Raw genomic sequence first — 22,945 nt, forward strand, 5'->3', positions numbered from 1 at the left:
CCCTAGAAAATTTTTACAGGAAAAACAAATAGAAACAATCTCATACAGGGATAGATTTTAAGGATTTAACTGGACTGTCCAACGGACAGGTATAATTGGACACTTACCTGTCCGTAACTATTCCACCTTTCCAGATTCCGTTAAAAAAAATTAACTATTAAGTAAGTGTGAACATTACATCGCATCACTGCAAGTCACTTTGGAAGAAGGAATGAATATTGTGGAACAAACAAATATGCATACAATCCCGCAAGGAAAGTCGTTCTGTGTTCGGTGGGCTAAAGTCACATTATTATTATTGAGAAATACCATTACGTATCTTCATTATTTTATTTTGGGAATATAAGTGGAATACACTATGGAAATATGGGAAATATTATGGATATATTTTAATATATATTATATTACGGATATAGCCTATTTTAAGAATCATGCCAACCAATGACTATTAACGGCCAACTCTTATAACTGAACGTCAAAGTGATCTAACACAAACATTACAAACTAAATGCAAATTATGGAAAACCCAGAACAAAACGAACTGGAATACTTCTTCATTGTGTACTTCAGCTGTATGTTGTGTATACATTCCAGAATAAAATAGTATGAACAATATGTAGGAGTTTAACCGCATTATTACTATTATGCTAATTAAGAAAATGTTTAACAGCTAGTATTCGCATTATTTACCAATTTGCTCGTAATATTTTAAGTAATCATAACGTAATGCGCGTCTGACAGCTGAAATTGAAATAAGCAAAGAACCGGGAAAAAAGTTAAACCTTTTTCCAGCGATACTTTTGTTAAATCGGCAATACAGTTTTTTTATTAAACGATTATTTTTGGTCGAAGACCTTACATCACCTAATGTTTCGAAATATTTTACAGAAAAAATATTCGATAACATTGAACTTAGCGCAGGGAACCATCTGTTGGTGAATCTAGGAAGTTCATACCACATGAATTCCCACCAAACCTCGATATAGGCTTACATAAGTGCCATCTTGCGACGGTTCTGTTAACTTTGCATTTAGATGGAAAACATTTATTGAGGTACTGCCACCTGCGGAGGAAATATAAACTACAAGAACACTGTTTGAATCGATACATAATTGAAAAAAACCTACATTAACTAAAATAATCTTAACTTCGTTGACCCTAAAGTCATTTGCCCTACAGGCGTTTGCCCTAAAGGCATTTGCCCTACAGGCGTTTGCCCTAAAGGCATTTGCCCTATAGGTGTTTGCCCTACAGGCATTTACCCTAAAGGCGTTTGCACAAAATGTTTGATAACCCCATTCGGACCAAGCTCCGGCATTTGCCCTAAAGGCGTTTGCCCTAAAAGAAGTTTTTCGACAGTCGTTTGCCCTACAGGCATTTGCCCTACAGGCGTCTGCCCTAAAAGTCGGTGTGGTTTCGTTAATTCAAAACATAAGTGCTTGCCGGCGTTTGCCCTAAAGTCGTTTGCCCTAAAGGCATTTGCCCTACGTTTAGGGCAAACGCCTGTAGGGCAAACAATGTGTACCCTTCTATTCTACTTGTCAAATCATCAAACTTTGGCTTGAATGAAATTTACATAAATTGGTTTTCTCTTTTTCTCTCTCTCTCTCTTTCTTTCTTTCTCTCTCTCTCTCTTTCTCTCTCTCTTTCTCTTTCTCTCTCTCTCTCTCTCTTTCTCTCTCTTTCTCTCTCTTTCTCTCTCTCTTTCTCTCTCTTTCTCTCTCTCTCTCTTTCTCTCTTTCTTTCTCTCTCTCTCTCTCTCATATATATATATAGATATATTATTATTAAAAAAACAAGATTATGTTTGCACCATTTTTCAATTGCAGTAATATCACTTTGAAGATAACAATTATTTAAAAAATTTATCTCCCTATAAATCTTAAGATCAGCAGCAAATAATAGACCTGTAAAATGGTTAAGAACCTCGATTATGTTATATATATATGTATGTATGTGTATATATATATATATATATATATATATATATATATATATATATATATATATATAATATTAAGAAAAACAAGATTATGTTTGCACCATTTTTCAATTGCAGTAATATCACTTTGAAGATAGTAATTATTTAAAGAATTGATCTCCCTATAAATCTTAAGGTCATCAGCAAATAATGATATTACTGCAATTGAAATATGGTGCAAACATAATCTTGTTTTTCTTAATAAGGCTGATTCAACACTTATCTCCTTCACTGCAACGCCAACCAATTAGTCATACATATGGACTTGACAACTCTCACATAAAAATATCCTCTAGTATAAAAGATCTTGGTATCTTATTGGACTCTACTGATTTTTTTTTCATCTCCATGCATTACAAAACATCCTATGCTTCAAATATTTATTATATTCTAATCCTTTACCTAGCATTAGTCAGATCCAAATTAGAATATTGCTAAGTAATTAGGATAATTCTGCCAGTAAAAAAATAAAATCCATTCAAAGGAAATATTTAAAAATTTTAAGTCTTATGCACTATCAGCTTCCTAAATTAGATACCCTTTTTGATCGTAAAGCATACTTATTGTATATAACTGTTATAGTTCAAAGCTACACTGTAAATATTTACTTGATAATACTGGTATCAGAGTTTCCCAGTTAAATACTGGCCTAAAATATATGTTTGGTACTCTTCTTAATAGCAATGATCTCATTAGATAGATAAGTTAGATAAAGAATTTATTTGTTAATTATTCTACTACCTTTCATTATTAATTTTCCATATTTAATTTCTACAATTATTCTATTTGTTCTTATATTATTTTGCATATTATAAACCACTCTTTGTTTTGTATGTTGTATATAGTATATATGTTGTTTTTTACATTTTTGTAATTGTCATTATATAATTGATGTTTCTTTGTTTATATGTTGTGTCTACCAAACAAGTTATTTAACTGTTGGTGGGCATGTCACAAATGTTAATAAATAGTAATAAAAAATAAATAATTTGCACATAAAAAATGTGTTATTTAAAAAAATAATCTTGCATCATCGTAAAATTTCATAAATTTTCCAGCATGCAGAATAAAAAAAAGACACGTTTAAAAGGTCTACTATATGATGTATATATCTTTCATATCTTGCAATTTCTGAAATATAAGTCAGGTAAGCATTTTTCTTTATAAATCTATAGAAAAATTTCCTACTTATATTTAGGATGATACAATAATAAGAATATATATTAACCATTTGTTTATATAATTTTATAAATTATGTGTAAATAAAAGCACTAAGTAACTGAATGATTCGAGAGGTAGCTTACCATAAAAAATGTTTACATCACAAAGATAAATAATTTGTAACATTACTCTTGATATAAATTTTTATTATATCATGTAAAATATACTAAGTGGCACAGTAGTAATCAGTGAATTTAAACTTTGAAAGACCCTGGATTGAATTCCGGAATGACCATTCAAATTTTGCTTTCTTGACATGACTTTAGGCAAACGCTAGGACGCTTCCTTGCATACTTTAGGCCGCAGCAGATTTCATCCCTAATATCCCTGAACAGTGTTGTAAGTAAAAATCTTTGATGATCTGAAAGGTCCTTTATGGGTTCATATAGGGAGGGTCTAGGGTTTATCCCCAATGTCCTGGCATGACTTTATAAGCACCGAGACGCCACCCAAGAAGTTCCAAGCCCACTACAATCTTGGGACCTCAGGGTATAATTTTACAACATAAAACAGTAAGTACTTACTGTAAACTAAATAAAAAAAGCCACTTTACATCAATTTTCAAGTGCAGACATAGAAAACATGGAAAACTTAGTTAAATGTAAATAATTACAAGTAAAAGTATTAGGTAATTATTTTTATAAACAAAAATTCCTATTTGATATATAATAAAACTGTAATGGAGTTGGTCTGTACATGGAATACATGTCAAAATAAGGATGCATTTTATAGTAAAATATAATAACAAGAGTCAAAAAAATTTATTCTTTTTTGTTCCTTAATTTGTTACAGCATTACAGAAAACTAGCCATTAAATTTTTATTAAATTTAACATTGCCTTTACCTGTATAAAATCAAGCCTTTGATGTACTCATTGGTTAATATATCACATGTTTGATGGGTTACACATGACTGGGTAACCACATCTTCTCCTTGTTTATACACCTATCCCTCACTTAGCACGTCTTCATATTGCACTGATTCATTTAGCGCAATGTGAATTTAACTGCCCCAGTCTTGAATAGCACGTCTGTAAATTTCAGTTAGCACACAAATCTCAGCAGGCAGAAAAAAAAGTCTATCACGATGCCACGAAGTCTGTTTAAACTTCTTTAAACAACAGCTGTGCCGTGGGATACAGTTAGCCAAGCAAGGGGAGAAGAGATGCGCGTGCAGGTCTGTCTACGCTATCGGCTGTTGTATAAACATCAGCTATGGCAAGTTCAATTGCGGCTATGGAGTGTAAAGGACCAAATGTTGTTACGTCTGCGCGTATGCCGCCGTGCTGTACCGTTGTCGCCTGGCCATAAACCGGGCCGTGAACTCAGCCTAGCCAGAGGCAGGGAATTCACTCAAACAAAAGCAATTCAGCTGCTGGTAACTGTACGTGCTTGATCACTCATAATGCATCGTGTTCAAGTATTTGAGACAAAACTAAAAGTATAACAGCGTGCAGATTGTCATGAAGGCCACACTTATGTTGGTCGCACTTTAGTTTTCAGCAAGTCAACGGTGCGTACAATCGTAAAAAAAAGGACTCTTACCAAAAGTTTATAGACATAAGTCTGAAGCTGTTGGTTGTACTAGCGGAAATATATTTGACATTAGATACCGGAACAGAAATGAACAGATGATTCACGTGGAAAAGGTTGTTAAATGAATGTTGCAATGAAAAAAATAATCATTGGCCTGACAGGATTGGTGTGAACCAGGTGGTAATATGCGAATAAGCAATTTAATTTTTGAAAAATTAAAATGTAATTATCTGAATAGTAATATTGGTTTCACTGTCAGTAAAGGATTGTTTGGAAAGGTACGCAACGTGAGTTGAAGGTCACGCCCGGGCGGGCAAGTCAGCCAGCCAACTGACGATAAAGTACATAACCACGTATCTCCCGTTACGCGGTGTCGTATTTGTCATACAAGTTGCGATGGGAGGCATATAAAGATAAATGGTGTGACATATTTATAGTTGAGTGTTATTCAACGCACTTATATTACGTAAAGTATATTTTTCTACACAATTATGGAACACATTAAACATATTAGCCTTGCTATTTATGGAAACTAATGCTTCAGAATACGCGATTTTGAATAACATGAGCATTTTTAGGAACAAATTAGTCATGCTAAGTGAGGGATGGGTGTAAATGGATCAGGGTCATCAGAGGCATGTCAAGAGCACTGTGGTCCAATCACCAATGTGAAGCAGATGTATATGTGCTTCAAGTCTACTTTGCTACCAAATGAATCCGTGAAATAATGGTGGCTCTATGTATTGCTCTAATTATTCAACAAAATTCCTCAACTGCACATGAACAAAGTTGCTGGCACAGCTGCTAGGTTAAATAAAAATATTTGGCCAATGGATGTTCACTGCACATAGTTTTGTGTTCACTAATACATTGAGTGTGTTATGCTATGTGTTCAACTGTAATTGTTTTCGGAGAGTATGTTATCAGCCTCTTGGCCAAACTCCCACAATACTGTATGATGATCCACTCCAGAACTCTTATAATTTTTACCTCACCAAAACATTAATATTTCTATGGAGTCTGACCAATATATTTTAATACTACTTCCCAACACTAACACAAAGTTGTCTTACAGAATCTTCAATGTTGTTATAAAATTTAACAGAGTAACAAAATTCCTGGGAACTAGGCACAAAGTAATATTTCTTTCATCACATTCCAAGGCATTAGTGCCAATGGGATAAAGGCTTACATGCCACAAAATACTTGGCACACCAGAATTACAATAAAACTGGACTTAACCCAAATACATTGTGCATAGTTAAGTTCTTCAGTTGACTACAGAGGACCAGATGTTATCTAACAGTTTCAATCATACACCTTGACCCAAAGTTACATACACTTAAGACTATTTCCCTGGCCATTTATTTATCCCAAAATTAAAAAAATTACCCGACTAAGTATTCTACGTTTTTCCTCTTGTTAGAACTCCTGCCATTGATGTGCTTTTACAGAACCAGTGGTATAAGCAGTCAAAGAAAAAAAAAATAATGAAACTCACAATATTTTTACCTTCAAAATCCTTAAAATTAGTTCCAAAACCTTCTCTTCTTCTGAAACATTATCAAAACCAAACCAATCTAAGAGTTTTTTCAAAAGCTCTGGTCTTGAAGCCAATTCTCTGTCTTCAATGAATCCACAGTTAAGTTTTGACAGCAAGCTGTGCAATGCTCGTATCCGGATTTCTTCGAGGTGGTGACCTAAAAAAAAATGAAAAGTTTATTTATCCGAAAACTCACAAGTCCAACCATCAAACACATTAAGTTATGTATGAATAATATTTGTATTTATTTTAGATATGGTAAATGTTGGGAAAAAAAGTTGTACCAAGACATTTTAATGCTAACTAGTCTTACAGCAAAAGCACTGATAAAGCAGCCAACCTTAACATTATGTACATATGTATGATTAAGGAGTTGGGGTTGAAAGCATTAAAGGGGAAGAGGAGGGTGGAAAGGATGGTCATGATTTTTAGGGGATAGGGCGAGAGGGGTTGAAAACCGCTGGAAACTAGGGTGCACAGAGGGGCGTACAAAGGGCGGAGAGATCACGGGTGGGAGCTCCAAAGGGTAAGGAGGTGGACGGAAAGAGAGAGAGGCATGTTTTCTTGTGCAGATAGGGAGGAAGTGATGTGGACTGGAGGAAGGAATGCTGGGGGGAGAGATGCCTCCTAGTTGGAAGAATTTGAACTAGTTCACCGTGCGGCGTTTTGAATTGTTGTGGTGCAGATGTCTTCTTTTCCCTCCCCCCGCTTCCCCTCACTCATTCCCTCCTTTTAGCATCTGGTCTCTCCAATCCTATGTATTTTGGCTTCTCCTCTTTTCCCCTTCATGCACGTGTTTGAGATCCTTCTCTGCTCTTAGAAACCAATGTAGAGGGCTTAAACCTTATTATTAGAGCATCATTTCATTATGTAGTAGCACCTGACCACTAGTTTAGTTTCTCTCAATCTTTCACCAGCTCTAATATTAACATTTGCAGTGGTCAGGTGATCTGTAACTTTTGCTATTTAAATGTGCTACGTGAACAATCAGCGTGGCATGCACAGTTATTTGTAATTGTAATTTGGCTTTGCACCTCAGCAGAGGTGGCTCTGTCTTGTGTTGTTTTTACTGTTACATTACGGTTTTGCACTTAGCCACACTTAGCCACTGTATCTTCCAGTTCTTGGTCTTAATTTCTCTTACCTGATTTGTTTGTTTGACATACTTTGGTAGGACATTTCACACCGTCCCATGAAACGTAAGCTAGCTTGTTATCTATTTTTTTTTTTTTTCACTTTGTGCATTTCACTTAGTTAACACTATTTTTATTACCTCTAATATTATTGATCGATGTTGGTACTATTTTTGCAGGAAATTGTTAATGATTTTGATTGGTACTCTCGTGTTGCGTACAAGCTGTTTCGTCTTTTACCTATGCAGAGTAAAGTAAATGTTGGGGGTGATTAAAATTGCCACAGGTATTCATGTTCTTTGGGAAGGAATTGATATTGTATTCTAGGAGGATAGAAACATGTCCAATAATGTCAATCTTGTTTATATTTGTATTTTGTATCATAGGGATCGCAATCCGTGATTCTGGGCGCCCAACAAAGAGGATTTACGACATTCATGCGTATTTTTGGGCTGTATTACTTTTGAAACTTGTAAATACGAATTATTTCCTATTTTTCCTTGCAAGATTCGTATACTTGTGAATCGTGCTTCATGAATGTTTCTTGCAGATTAACAGCTCATGCCTTTGAAGTTGTTTGTTGTAGCTGATGTCTTTCGTTAGAATTAACATTTAAACCATTTCAGTATTTATCTCTAACAAGTGTAAACATATTTAAATATTTATATTGTGTGGTTCACATATAATCTCAGGGTTGTGTATATTATATTATTCTTGCTGTATTTCACCCAATGAGAATAATTAATATTGTAATAAAACATTAATACAATGCTTGGATAAGAAGTATGTTCTTCTTATTTCTTAGTAGAGAAATTCATTAAATAGCTTGTCAAAATATTTACAACATAATTTTGTTTGTGGACACACTAATCTTGTTTCATCTAGTATCATTATGGGACATTACAGTTCTGCACTTCAATTAGTACTACTTATCTATTTTTTCATTACTTATGTTGAAAGCACTGTTTAGAAATTGCTGTCAGGATTCGAACCTCAGCAACCTTCAAAGTAATACACAATGGAGGACTCCTTGCCATCGTGTGAAAGCCCACTAATCGCGAGTATAATTAAATAAAAATAACAATTGAATATTTATTAAAACTCTTTCAACATTTAAAGAAAATTTAAACATACATTCATTTAAATAATTTCAAAATTAAGAATTCAAATACACATATTATAGGTACAAAAAAATACATACTAGGTATCATTGGCATAGTGTAGTAAAATTGTAGTTACTTCAATTATTTGATGATTATAAATCAAGATTTTAGTGATGTTACCTTTTATAATGTTTTCATTTTAAATGTTAGTTAAACACTAAGATAATTTATAAATAATAATTTTAATTTTTTTTTTAAATAAATTATTAATTATATAGATTATTTTATTTGGCAGTTGTTTATGTTTAAATTTAGATAAAATTTATTTTTTAGGTATTTTTTCCACAAGGGTGGCTATGGATATTGCTGCTGACTAATATTACAAATGTGAAACATGATCTAATATTATACTACGCATGGAGAGTAAATTTTTAATACCATTTAAATACTTAATAATAACAAAATGTATTCTATACCTAATAATAAATTCCAAAAAGGATTTATTTTATAACATTTGTAAATTTTTAATGTGACATCAAAATGTTTTACATTTTAAATCACCTTATTGAAAAGATTTTAAAAATAAACTGTAGAAAATTATAAATATAAAAAAAATTAATTACTTATCATTAATAAAAAATTTACCTCACTGATTTTTTTTAAAGTAAGATGTTATATATTTTTTAGGCTACTAACTACTGCAAATTGGGTAACATTATCTAAATTATAACTAGCAATTCTAGGGAACTGTCATCAGAACTAAATTGTTCCTTATTGTGTATCTAGTTTCATTTTAAAATTAAAAAAAAAAAAAAAAACAGCTGAATGTGTGTGTGATTTTCAACTATACAATTGCCAAAAGATTTTTGATTTTAAAGATACGCATTATAAAGCATGCTATAAATACTGTACATGATAAGGAACATTGTCCCTAAGAGCAATTGTTCCATGAAATGTATTCTTCTTTTATTTCAACATAAGATATTTAAATAAAGTAAGCAGTTAAGTAAAACTGTGATGCAAAACTGTAACATATCAAAAATAAATTTGATTTTGAAAATACAAATTATAAAACTTTGATATGAACTGATATGCAACTTTGAACAAATACTGAATTTTTTCAGTAATCATTATTTAATTAAGTTTGAATCACAAGTAACTAGATATAGATTTATTAAATACCAGAAAGAAATAGCATTGAATATATATAATGTGTAAAAGTCACGAGGGGATACGATTTATTCTGCCAATCATCGGATCCAAAACTGAAGTACAGTAGAGTCTCGCTAATCCAGACTTGTCCGGACCGGACCCTGTCCGGATCACCGAAAGTCCGGATTAACCGTAATCAACTTTAAAATGTATCAAAAACAAGTTTTATAGGCTAAAGAAAAAATCTTTATGCTTAAAAATCAAATGTGTTTATAACGGTTCGTTACATACAAAAATAAACACATGTTCAACGCCGATTGCAAATTTTGTTGTTTTATTTTTCAAACTAGAATGCATAGACGAATCCAATCATTTTCACAGTTTTTCTCACTCGTTCAACACGTACATCTGCCCGTCGAAAAATGCTCACAGTTTGCGCGATGTGAATTAACGAAAAATAACGTCCTTCAGTAAACTTTTACTGCAAGTACACAAAATTAGTGCGGCCTTAAACATGATCGCACCCAGCGAAAACGAATTTCGCCCCGAGCCAAATGCCGAAGAAGGTGGCCGCAATTTCTAATTTGTTACTGCCCGAATGAAAATTTAAAAAAACTTAGGTTAACTTAATACTCGGCATGGCTCTGACCACCAACGTTAAATTATCTCTTCAATAACTTCTACATAATTTGCGAGAAGCCACCGAACGCGACCTATCTGTGCAGCGTTCGACGGACGACTGGTGAACTCTTGCCACACTCTCCTCCACGCAGGGAGGAGAAGTCACATGACCTCACCGACCAATCACACGCACGCTTCATTCACTCTACAAATCACAAGCCAATCACAGAACAAATTACAATACATGAAAAAACCCTGTACACACATAACTCGGGGCTTCCCTTGATCTGTCTCTTTTCAATTTCACATCAAAATCGGGGACTCCCATTCTCGTTCTCTCTCCCACACCGTGAGACAGCAGTTGTCACTCAGTTCCCACGCAGTGGGGGAATTCCCGTCTTTATCTATCTCTGAGGGGAATTACTGTTTCTTTCTCACTCACACTTACAAGCCTCTCATGCCTCTCTCTTTCTAACCATCACATCAGACACAGTTCCGTGTTCTAGAATCATTCCACATGTTAATGAACATTACAAACAGCAATTATAATACAAATTACTTTACAAAATTCAACTTATTTAGAAAAACCTGAAAAAGTAGGCTCAAACAACCAAAAATTCTAGTACAGCGACTTCTTTGTGAATAATTACATAAAAAATAGTACTGATTGAAAACGTCTGTTAAAATACAAGGAACATTCTTAACACACATAGCAAGTGAAATATCAACCCTTAAATACATAAAAACAGTAAAATATCATTAGAAAGACTTTTTAATAAATATTTACATGCATAAAAAATAGTTAAAAAGAAAAATATTGAGCTAGGAGGGCAGGGATCTTGCAAAGTTACATGTTTTATTATAAAGTACTTAAGAAACTATGTACCTACATATGATATGTACATAGTTTCTTAATATGTATGTAACTTATATATAAAACAATAATATGTATTGTACATACTTACATGTAATTAAAAAGTATAAAACAATTAAAGGTTGAAAACAATTACAATTTACTCAAAAAGTCTGTAATATTATTTTGTTTTAAAGAATATTGCTGTCATTTTGGCGTGCAATCTCGTAGGCGCTTTAAAGTCAGTAGCTCAGCAGACGATGTGTCGCTTTGCTTCTCAAAGTAACTCAGCAACCCCTCCAGCATTGTAGTCGCTTCGCCATGAGTTGGGCCAGCTGATTCCTCCGTATCTCCATCGTCATCTTCCCAACTGTCTATTTCAGTTGCAGTGTTTGCAATGCATGCCTCCACGATTTCATTTTCACTTAACATTTGATGACCAATACCGCTGTCACTGTTAATCCATTCTGATATGTCATTCTCCTCTATGTTGGCACAATCCTCCAACTGTTGAAAAACATGTACACCAATCCCTCGCATAGCACGTCTTCACTTAATGCGAATTCAGTTAGCACGATGTAAATTTTACTGCCCTAGTCTCGAATAGCACGTCTGTAAATTTCAGTTAGCACGAAATCGCCACAGGCTAAAAAAAATCTCGGAAACGACGCGACGTCAGGTATGGAATTCGAGGGGGTAGAGTGGTTTGGAATGCGAGGGGAAAGAGATGCGCACGCAGATAAACAAACACCGGGCCGTACTGTTGATGCCCGGCCGCAGACCAGGCCCTACCGTTGATGCCCGGCTGCAGACCAGGCCGTACCGTACAGAAACCAAAGCAGATGAAATTGGACACGTTTTTTTAAAAAAAGCAAGATGATAGTGTTAATTTCACCCCAGAAAATATTTAACTAACTTTTATGTTTTGTATATGTACATATTGTACATACAGTAAACTCCCGGTATATCGCACCCCGATTGATCGCAGAATCGGGTATATCGCGGATCAAACCATGTCCCCCAGTCAGAAATGAATAATAATAATGGAATAAATGGTTGACAGCCGATTAGGATAATTTTGCGTTGTAACTAACAAACTAAGCATCGGGCAGAAAAAAGCCTAGGCGTAGAAAATGTCCGCAGTAAAATTCTAAACAAGATATCTCCGTACATTATTCCTCTATCTTGTAGGGTTTTCAAATTATGGTCCAATCCAGCCCAGTGATATTTTCTGAAACACTAGTTCTTAACGTCGCTTTATCTCACAAATGAAGCATCGGACAGGGGACCTGATAAAGCCCACCATCCAGCGACATTATCCAGCGTGACTCGGCTGGGGATTGATGTTGGATAGGCTTGGTTGTCGGCAAGCGCTGGGTAGGGAGAGGCTAGCCGAGAACATGGAGAGAGGTAGAGATTAGAGAGGGCAGAAACACCAGGGGGAGTGGGGGAGGGAATGTGTTCACGCAGCACACAGGCAGAGCATGAGTCACTTGACTGAGCAGCGTCGCTGCGTACAAGGCAAAATCAGGTAGTCCGGTGTTTAAAATTCCACTCCAGAATCTTAATTGGTACTTTACTGGACATCTGTATATAAATGTTTTGTTACAACTTAAACCTACAGACGTAATATTATTGGGTAATTCATTGTATTATACAAGTTCATCTTTTTACTTTGGTATAATGTTTTAACATTAAATAGTAAAGTAAATCGGCTAGCGTATTTTTAATCTTTGCCCAGGAATTCCCAGTGGTCCAATATTTACGTGAACCATACTGTACCACTTTTGCCGTGAGGTAGTAAACAAGTCCCGGAAATGTTTATGTGTAGCGGTCTCCCGACCTTTAAACAGAGGCTGGGGAATATAACACTTGCCGATCCGAGCCACACACACTCAGCAACTCGACACAGCGTTTGGTGAAATAAGTAAAGACAAAGTTTAACACGGTTTTTAATACGGCGTCACTGATTGCGCTAAAATTAAATTGGCGCAATTTTTGTTTCCCACATGTGACCATTTATAATTTACTGTAAGCATGGATAATAAAGTTTAACCACTTGACACGATAGACGATTCTTTATTTTTTATTGTACGAATGCTAGAATCGTTTTTTTCCTGTATCTGCGGCCTGCTTCTACAAAAGACAAGCTATCTGTAAGTAAATCTAGAATTTTTATTTTGTCAATCAAACTCGGTACTTTGCGATTCATATTCGGTTTGAAGTTTCACTACGGCCTTTCTTTTTAGAAGACTTTGACCACAGAATCGTGTGTAACCGCACACACTGCACTTACTTTTTTACGGACACTGACGAAGCAGATACTGTGGCTGACACCACGAGACTGGCAGCAGCTTGTGTGCCGCACGTGTGTTTGGCGGCGTTTGGCGCGCTCGTAGGCCGTGCGACAAACTGTGCGCGGCACGCGGAAAAATAAAAACAATTCAACATTTAATATTTATCTTTAAAATTTATTATTTTTATTTTTTCACCCGTGTTAAGTGGAAACTGCGGATGCAAAGTCCGCACAAAGGCGGGCCGTCTATACTGTGCGTGCTTGCCGACCTATTAGAACACAGGCGGTGTTTTATGACTTTTGACCTTGGTCACATCGAAACATCGCGGTTATGCAACAACGCGGGTAAAAGTTATGTCCCCCGACCACCGCGTTAAATAGGGAGTGTACCCGTATTTTAATGTTATGTTTGTGCTCTAGGGAAAATCTAAATCTGTTTATCTGTTAACTGATTTGTTTACATAGCCGCTTTTATAAGAGGTGTGCATTACAAATTAAATGTTTACATATGGCTGTGTGTTTTAAAGTTATATAAAACCGGTTCTTAATTTCATAAAAGTGTTTTAATTTTGTTAAGTTTTAAACGTAATAACAAAGGATCCAGCTGCTTGCAACAGCAGGCAGACAGACGCGCGCGCGCGTGAGGAAGGTCACGCCTGGGCGGGCAAGCCAACCTGCTGACTGATGGTAAATATGTTACCACTTATCTCCCGTTACACTGTGCCATGTTTTCTTTATCTAACGTATTCGGTGGTAGGCTTAAAAAGATAAATGATATGACATATGCATTTTCAAGTATTATTCTACGCATTTATATTATGTAAAGATTACTTCCCTACACATCTTGGAACACATTCAATAATTTAGCCTTATATTTATGGGGACTAATGCTTCAGAATACGCGATTTCGATTAACACGAACATTTTTAGGAACGAATTAGTCGTGCTAAGTGAGGGATTGGTGTACAAAATCAAAGCTAGTTGAAGTTGGTTGAGTTTCGTCTTGTCCCTGTTTTTCCTGTGAAATGCTTGGCCACAAATTTTTACAGTTCTTTTGAAGAGTTGATGGCTTAATTTCTTCCCATGCTTCTGCAGCCAAGTAAATGACAGTCTTCATTGTCACTTTTTTAATATGATCCATTAAGTTAGCTGACAGGTCTGCTTCTTGTTGCTCTAAGAGACATGATAAATTTTTTCATATCTCGCCATTTTACTGCTTCAATCACACCTTGATCCATAGGTTGTATCAAAGCAGCCACGTTTGGTGGCAGAAATTTTACAAAAATTTCACCATCTCGCAATTCTTCTTAATTGGGGTGGCATGGTGCATTATCAATTAAAAACACATCTTTTTCTGGGCGGTTTTTGTCTCTCAAAAAGTTTTTATTTTAGGATGAAATGTTTCAAAAAACCACACTTTAAAATTTTTTCCGTCCATCCATGCCAATTTGTGTGAAGTTTACTGGGCTGGAAGAGCATTTCTATTAAAATTTTTAAAAGCCCTAGGCTAAGCCGATTTGCCCATAACCAAAAGTGGAATTTTCAAGTTGCCAGAAGCATTACTAAAAGGAAGCAAAGTTACTCTTTCCTTTTTTACCTTATGACCTTTGGCTACAGAATCCAGTTTTGATGCTAATGTTTTTTTGGAAGCATTTTGTAATTTAATCCCGTTTCGTCAGCGTTAAACACTTGGAAAAGCCCTAAGTTTTCATCTTTAGCAAACTTTTCAAATTTTACTTTAAAGTCTTCACTTGCACTATTGTCACCTGACAAAATTTCACCACTTACACTAAGTTCACGAACACCGTGTCAATCTTTCCAACGAGATAACCATCCCACACTGGCAGTAAAAGCAGGGTCACCTTTTAATTTTTCGTAGAGTTTGAGCGCGAACGCTTCTAATGTTACGCCCGACAGCAGAACGTCTTGTTCACATTGTTGTCAAAACCAAATGTACAAAGCCTCGTCTGAAGTTTAATTTTTTGGTTTTTTTAACGTGCTTCTGTTACCCAGACTGTCCTAACTCACCATTTTGGCACAAAAATCTTCAATTTCTTTCCGATTTTTTTTAAAATCAGAAACCATTTGTTTTCCCACTCCTAAATCTTGCGCAATTCTAATTAATGATTCACCCGCATCAATACGAAATAAGGCTTAGTGTCTGTTTTCCAAGAAGTGACTCACTCTATACCTGCGAGTTGTTTTGTTCCCTTCAGTTCTGATGACAGTTCCCTAGAATTGCTAGATTTAATTTAGATAATGTTGCCCAATTTGCAGTAGTTAGTAGCCTAAAATATATATAACATCTTACTTTAAACAAAATCAGTGAAAGGTAAATTTTTTATTAATGATAAGTAATTAATTTTTTTAATATTTATAATTAACTACAGTTTATTTTTAAAAACTTTTCAATATGGTGATTTAAAATGTAAAACATTTTGATTTCACATTAAAAATTTACAAATGTTATAAAATAAATCCTTTTAGAATTTATTATTAGGTATAGAATACATTTTGTTATTAAATAATTACCATTCTATGTTAACATTCTTACGTCACAGCTTTTCCGGAAATTAATAGTAAAATTCCAAAAATACTTTTTTTTTTAAACACAAAAGATGTTCCTCTATCTACCCTGAAAACAGCATCATTAAATTCCTACTGGTTTAGAAGAAAACACTGTTTATAGCTTTCATTACTTTATCTATGCATTGCCACAAGTCCATTCCAGGGCCCAAACAGTTCTGAAGTTCGCAGCTTACATGAGCAACTTTAGTAGTGAATAAAAATGCACATAAAAGATGTCTATATAATCTTTCATAGACTTAAGTGATTGAGAAATTAGAGAAAACTCTCTCTACATTAACAATACTTTTAAAAAGTGTGGATGGTTAATAAGGTCAATTGGTCATTCGTAAGCAACCGTTAAAAATAGTTTAGACTATTTTTTATGTAAATATACTAACCTAACCAACCGTCCGCAATGTTTTTTAAGTATTTTTAAGGTAGCTACCCTAACCTAATCGACCATTCTCACGATTTGACTTAAGTTCTCCAAACACAAACACACGGGAAAGCAAAAAATTTTCAGCGACCGCGTCAATGTATTGTAATGTAAGCTATAAACGGCGATTTCTCAGAAACCAGTAGGACATTATCAATGCTGTTTTCAGGGTAAGTACAGGAACGTCCCTAGTGTTGAACAAAGTCTTTTCGGAATTTTACTATTAATTCTCGGAAAAACCGCGACGCAAGAATTCTACAATAAGAATATTTAAATAATTGAAAATTATTTAATTCAGTGTTTCACGGAAATTCACAGTCAGGCAAGTGATTTTAAATATATTTGTTTGCGTTGTCGGCAAACATAACCTAGTAAATTCCATCCAAAGTATATATGTACAGAATACAGCTACAACCCATATAACTTAACATTAAATAGAGAATTGCGGTTTATCGTTTTACATACCGAGTTTCTGAATATGAAGCGAACAGATAGACTGACCCGCCATCCTGAAAATTCAAATATAACAACACATAACACAATAAAATAAACAGACGCTGTTGTCAGGTTCAACAACAAAACCAACAGGTGTCGGCCAAAAGTCCCTATCTCTCTCGGCAATAAAATAACGTAGTAATATTTATTGTTTCGCTAGGTTTTATCATCACAATCCGAAAATTATTAAGACTTAAAAAATCCTTTACGGTCAAAAATCAACAGATTTGTTTAATAAGAATTTTAATGCTTAATTAAGTGCATTGTGGGTAAGACATGTTGGCTCCACAGTATTTGAATTTGAGTCGTTTCGCGTTTTCATTCAAATCAAATTATTGGTGTGTAATACTTGCTTCAGTCATACCAAAGATATAAAAATCGGGGATTTACAGATAGTATCAAAATCGTTTAGTAAATGTGTGCAATGAATGTCAGTTAACAATATATTTTTTCAAGAATGGAAGAAAATTTTGAACTGTCACAACAATACAGTGGACAACAAAGTAACAACAATGAATCACCACCCATGTCTTTTAGTACTTTATCTGGTGGTGCAGAGAGTACTGAAAACTTTGTAGTTACACCACAAAATTACTTAAACATTGGTGACTTACGTTCTATTAATGAAATTTGTATCCTTTCTTTACTGTTGGATAGAAACTAAATTTATTGATTTAAATACCATTCTGGGTGATATTTTAATACTACATTTTTTTTACATAAATATACATTCATAAAACCTTTCCTACCTTACATTGCATACCTTACTCTGCATTAAGGCCCTGCTGCAATAAGGGGAAGCTAACTCCTGCTACCAGCAACATTCTGATAACAAAGAGTACGTGCTACAAGGAATGCTGTGCTGGTGCTTGGATGACCTGCATCTGTGATTTTGAATTACATAAATGGCAGAGTGATTGTTATGAATAACAAAATGCAAGACAAGCAGCACTATACCTCATCAATATGTTCTTGCACCTTTTATTATATTTATCACAAATAAAAAATCTGTAATATTTTCAGTTAATAAATCACAACTTTTAGTAAGATGCAAAATTAAAATATTTATATGTAAAAGAAGACTTTTTATGCCCATTTGCATTAAATATTTATTTCTATTAAATATTTATTGCATTTATGAAATACATTTTGATTTACATACTTTTTAATCTGCAGTATAAACCTCAAATACTAGTGAAAAACCAGTTTGAATCTGACTGGCTCACATCTCAAAAATGACAAATACGTGATCTTTACTGGCCTGCTGTTGACCATATGTAGGCCCCAAGATAAATGTTAGGTCATCTCGAGCATAACATCACAGCACTTAGTATTATGCTCAAGACGAAGTCTCCAAGGTCATAGTGCGATCCAAGCCATTTGGGTGCCAGCTCAATACTCATGTATATAACTCAAGCTGGTGATTGGAATTAAACTCCTTACTCTCATCACATTGAATGTGACAAATATAGCATATCACAAAGGTATCATGCAAATAATAAATATGTAATATGTATAAGACATTTAAATGACATTTGACATTAAATATATATTTTAGTTTTATAAAATTTGAAATTTATAAGACGTATAAATGCCTTTCACAAAGTACATAATTAAAAAAATTATGAACCTTACGTAGGAGATTTTTATATACACTTTAATGAATAATAATTATAATTAGGCTTAGTCATTCATTTGCCTATAAACCTTGACTCTGTGGATAGCTCAAAAGTACAGACATATTTTCTCACCATATCCATCATTTAACATTGTTCAGTCAAAAGTATTGGATGATGTTTTCTACTCAGGTAAGTTATACAACTTATTTTAAACATATTTTAGACTGGTCTGAATGCAGTCATGTTTATTGTTTCTTACTTTTTTTTTTTGCCGCAGATGAACCAGTTGTTGTTTCTGCACCAACCGGATCAGGAAAAACTGCAATATTCGAAATGGCAATAATACGCCTACTTGCTAAAGTTGAAGAACTGAAATATTCTGGAGATTTTAAAATAGTTTACAGTAAGTACAATGTATGTAAGACACTTTTCATAAAAAATTGAAAAAAAAAATTAATAAATGTTAAGCTCAGAATCCATCCACGCTTTCTGTATCAGGAAAATCAACCCTTATAATAAATTAACATCCTGTAATTTAATCCTCTGATATTAATTTAAAGTCTAGACGTGCAGTTATTTGACTGTGGCTCTAAATAAAAAATTTACTGAGCTTGGAGACACATAGTTTTGTAATATTCTATTAGCTTAATTATTTTCTGCCAAGAACATAATCCAATCCTCAGTAATGCTCCAGGTTTTGGGAGGGAGGAGGGGTAAGGTGACTCCCTCCCCAATACTTAATGTACGATTTTTCAAACCCAAAAATTAAAAAAAAAATCTTTATACTGTAAATGTTAGTGGCCATAACTTTAAATGTGATGTGTCAGTGACATAATTTATAAGGTTCCCAATTAATTATATTAGCAATAGACTTGTAATTTCATCTTACTATCAGGGTTAACTTGAGCATTAAAAAAAATCTGTTTTTTTTTTTTTTTTTTTACCTTAACTTACTTCAAATTAGAACATATGTAATCCTTAAATATGTTTAAAAATTCATTACATGTAAATTATTTAGAATGAAGTTTGTACCAAAATGTATTCACAAAATGGATAGGAAAAATTATTTATTTAGTTTGATCTTTAATCACACACTCATTTTTAGATTACAGACACTAGTAGATTTTTCAAACTTATATATATTTTCTTACTTATTTTTATTGAACTGAGTAATGATTCTGTCCTAGATAAGCTTATTAAAAAAAAAATTAAAAATTTTGGTGCCTAGAATTTTGGAACTGGTTTTAGATATAAGTATTTGGGGTGTTGAATATAAATATGAAATTAGTTTTTTCTACCAGCTCTACTTTCTGAGATAAGTGTGAAAACAGAAGTAAAACTGACTGCTTGACTCAAGCCACTTCTTCACAGAGATACCCTAGGCTTGTAATCCCTACTTGGTCACTGTGATACCCCAGGATGGGAATCCCATCTATCATTTCAACACAACTAAATTTGAGGTCAGTTTGTGAGTTTTAGCTGTGCAGGAAAGATCAAAGTTGATAAAACATGAGTTCCAGTAGAAGAAGTTGTGTAAATAATCCTGATGTGTTTTGCTACATATGCATAGAACACACATTAAAAGTTAACAGAAAGACTGTTAGTGACCTTGTAAAGAGAGCTTATCATGGATACTTTGGTGTTAAGATCGGTGATCAGGATTAGGATTAATCCTGGGCACCGCAACAGGTTTGTAAAATTTTTACAGAAAATTTACATCAGTGGACTAGCAGGAAAAGAAAAAGTTTGAAATTTGGCGTACCAATGGTTTGGAGAGCACCTAAAAACCACATCAATGACTGTTATTTCTGTCTAGTAAATATTACTGGAATAAAACTAAACAACCGTAGCAAGTGTACATATCCTGATTTAGTCTCTGCAAGACGCCCGGTCTCTTACTCAGAGAAAGTACCAATCCCAGCATTTCACCAGATTCCAGAGCTTTCTGAGGACAAGTGTTGTCCCTATAACAACCCTTCTGATACTAATGAAGGTGACAGTGATTATGAGGAGATGTCAATAATTCCTCAACGTTTTAACCATGATGAGTTAAATGTCGTCGTCAAGAGATCTTAACCTGTCAAAAGAAGCTTCTGAATTACTGGCTTCCAGGTTGAAGACAATAAATTTACTGGAACAAGGAACCAAAATTACTTTTTACTGTACAAGATCAAAGGGTCTGATACCATTCTTCTCTCAAAAACAAAATCTTGTATTTTGTAACAATTTTAGAGGACTCTTGGAAAAAAATGAGTATTTCTGAATATTTTACAGATGATTGGGGCCTATTTATTGATAGCTCAAAGCAAAGCTGGAAATGTTATCTTCTACACAATGGGAACAAATATGGTGCAATATCAATTGCTCACTCAACGACAATGAAAGAAACATATAGCACCATAGCGTGAAAATCAATAGGTGATTTGTGTGAACTTAAAAATGATAAACTTTCTCCTTGGACAGCAAAGTGGCCACACCAAATATCCTTGTTTATTGTGCCTCTGGGATAGCAGAGACAAAACACACCACTGGGGTTGACAAGAGTGGCCTAAGAGAGAAGACACGGTCATCAGAGAAAAAATCATTTTTAACAAACCCTTAGTTGAACGAGAGTATATCATCTTTCCTCCACTGCATATCAAGCTGGGCCTTATGAAGCAGTTTGTAAAGGCTCTTATTAAGGACGGATCATGCTTTGTATTTACAGGGGTAAAAATGCCTCACTTGAGTAAGGAAAAATTAAAGCAGGAATATTTAACGATCCAGAAATAAGAAAATTCATTAAGGACCAAGCCTTGGTAAATTCCATGAATGAGGCTGAGCGTAAATCCTGGATTTCATTTGTTGCAGTCAGAAATTTTCTGGGCCAACAAAAAGCATAAAACCATGTTGAACTGGTAAACGATATGCTTAAAAATTTCAAATCCCTTGGGTGCGACATGAGTACTAAGGTGCACTAATTACACAGCCGCCTGGACCATTTTCTTGAAAATTTAGGAGACAGCAGTGAGAAGCAAGGTGAAAGATTTCATCATCAAGATATTACAATTATGGAGGACCGCTATCAAGGAAGATGGGATACGCATATGATGGCAGATTATTTCTGGAGTTTAAAAGGGAACTGTTCCAAGATATATTCAAGAAGTTCAAGGAAAAGAAGCTTCGTAAGTGTTGAGCGACTAGTTGGTTCCATCAATGACTTGGTACTATCTTTGTATGTATAATAATATTAGTATATACTTATTATTTATTATTATTATTTTATTATTATTATTTATTAAAATTTGTGACATGCACACCAACAGCCGAAGCTTTAGAGGTGTGCACAGAACAAGTAATACAAACACGACACATACAAACGAATAAATACAACATAAACAGGATAATAAAAGACGACACATACAAGCGAATAAATACAACCTACACAGGAAAATAAAGGACGACACAATAACAAACAAAACAAAACAAAACAGCAACTGAGATAATTTTAACTAATTGATCTAAAATTGGAAGAATAAACAGGATTATAAAATTACTCAGAATATTAGGGTAATCATAAAAATTAAAATTTGAAGTTTTTAATAAAATTTTCATATTTATTGAAATTTGAGATAAGTCTGTAAATTAAATCATTATTATTGTGTAAGGAACATAATAGGGATCGAAGGCGGCTTTTGAACTGCGGGACTCGAATACCAGAGTTATCAAGTAAGTATAAGCAATTAATTTTTGAACTATAGCACTTAAACACAAACAGGGCATCCAGATGGATGCGACGATTTGAAAGAGATTCTAATTTGGGTAATTGATGGTGTCTAGAACTAATTATTTTGAAAAATTTATTTTGTATGGATTCAATTTTGTCACTGTCGGTGGTGTTAATACTGTTCCAGATAACTGAGCAATATTCGAGTTTACTTCTAACTAAGGACAAATAAAGAGTAAGAATGGATTCAATATTAGATGCATAGTAAGTTATATAATTTATTAAATATAAGGTTCTACGGGAAAAGGATACTAAAGAATTAACATGTTGATGAAAGAATAGTTTGGAATCAAGAATAACACCAAGATCTTTTATACTAAGAGATTTGGAAATTTTTGAGTTGTCAAGAAAATAATCATATTTAACTGGATGAATTTTCCTTGTGAAAGAAATAATTTTTGTTTTATCTTTGTTAAGTGAAACTAAATTCATTTTGCACCAATTATCAATTTCAGTAATATCAGATTGAAGAAGCAGACAGTCATTTAAGGAGGAAATTTCTCTGGATATTTTAAGATCATCAGCAAACAGAAAACCAGTAGTATGATGAAGAACTTTAAAAATATCATTGATATAAATATTGAATAATAAGGGAGATAAAGTACCCCCTTGAGGCACACCAG

General features: G+C 34.0%; 2 protein-coding genes across 9 annotated transcripts in view; one reads left to right on the forward strand and one right to left on the reverse strand.

Moving 5' to 3' along the window:
* Nucleotides 1–17,018, reverse strand: part of LOC134527581 (rotatin) — a 179,353-nt gene extending 162,335 nt beyond the window's left edge. For 7 of the 8 annotated variants that reach the window (XR_010074223.1, XM_063360391.1, XM_063360389.1 and 4 more), the window contains exons 1-2: nt 16,908–17,008; nt 6,250–6,437 (exon numbers count right to left, since the gene is read on the reverse strand). Coding sequence is in view for 7 of the 8 variants with exons in the window: in XM_063360391.1 (XP_063216461.1) it covers nt 6,250–6,437; nt 16,908–16,950 (231 nt within the window). In the remaining variant the exon portion in view is untranslated. Of the gene's footprint in view, nt 1–6,249; nt 6,438–16,907 lie in introns of all 8 variants that reach the window. The other variant, XM_063360387.1, reaches the window with a different exon arrangement.
* Nucleotides 17,019–17,208: 190 nt separating this feature from the next.
* Nucleotides 17,209–22,945, forward strand: part of LOC134527380 (probable ATP-dependent DNA helicase HFM1) — a 30,451-nt gene continuing 24,714 nt past the window's right edge. Inside the window, exons 1-3 of the mRNA XM_063360023.1 lie at nt 17,209–17,569; nt 18,662–18,745; nt 18,834–18,959. Of these exons, the coding sequence (XP_063216093.1) occupies nt 17,395–17,569; nt 18,662–18,745; nt 18,834–18,959 (385 nt within the window). The 5' untranslated portion in view covers nt 17,209–17,394. The remainder of the gene's footprint in view (nt 17,570–18,661; nt 18,746–18,833; nt 18,960–22,945) is intronic.

The sequence above is a fragment of the Bacillus rossius genome, chromosome 1, assembly GCF_032445375.1.
Source record: "Bacillus rossius redtenbacheri isolate Brsri chromosome 1, Brsri_v3, whole genome shotgun sequence".
NCBI lineage: Eukaryota > Metazoa > Arthropoda > Insecta > Phasmatodea > Bacillidae > Bacillus > Bacillus rossius.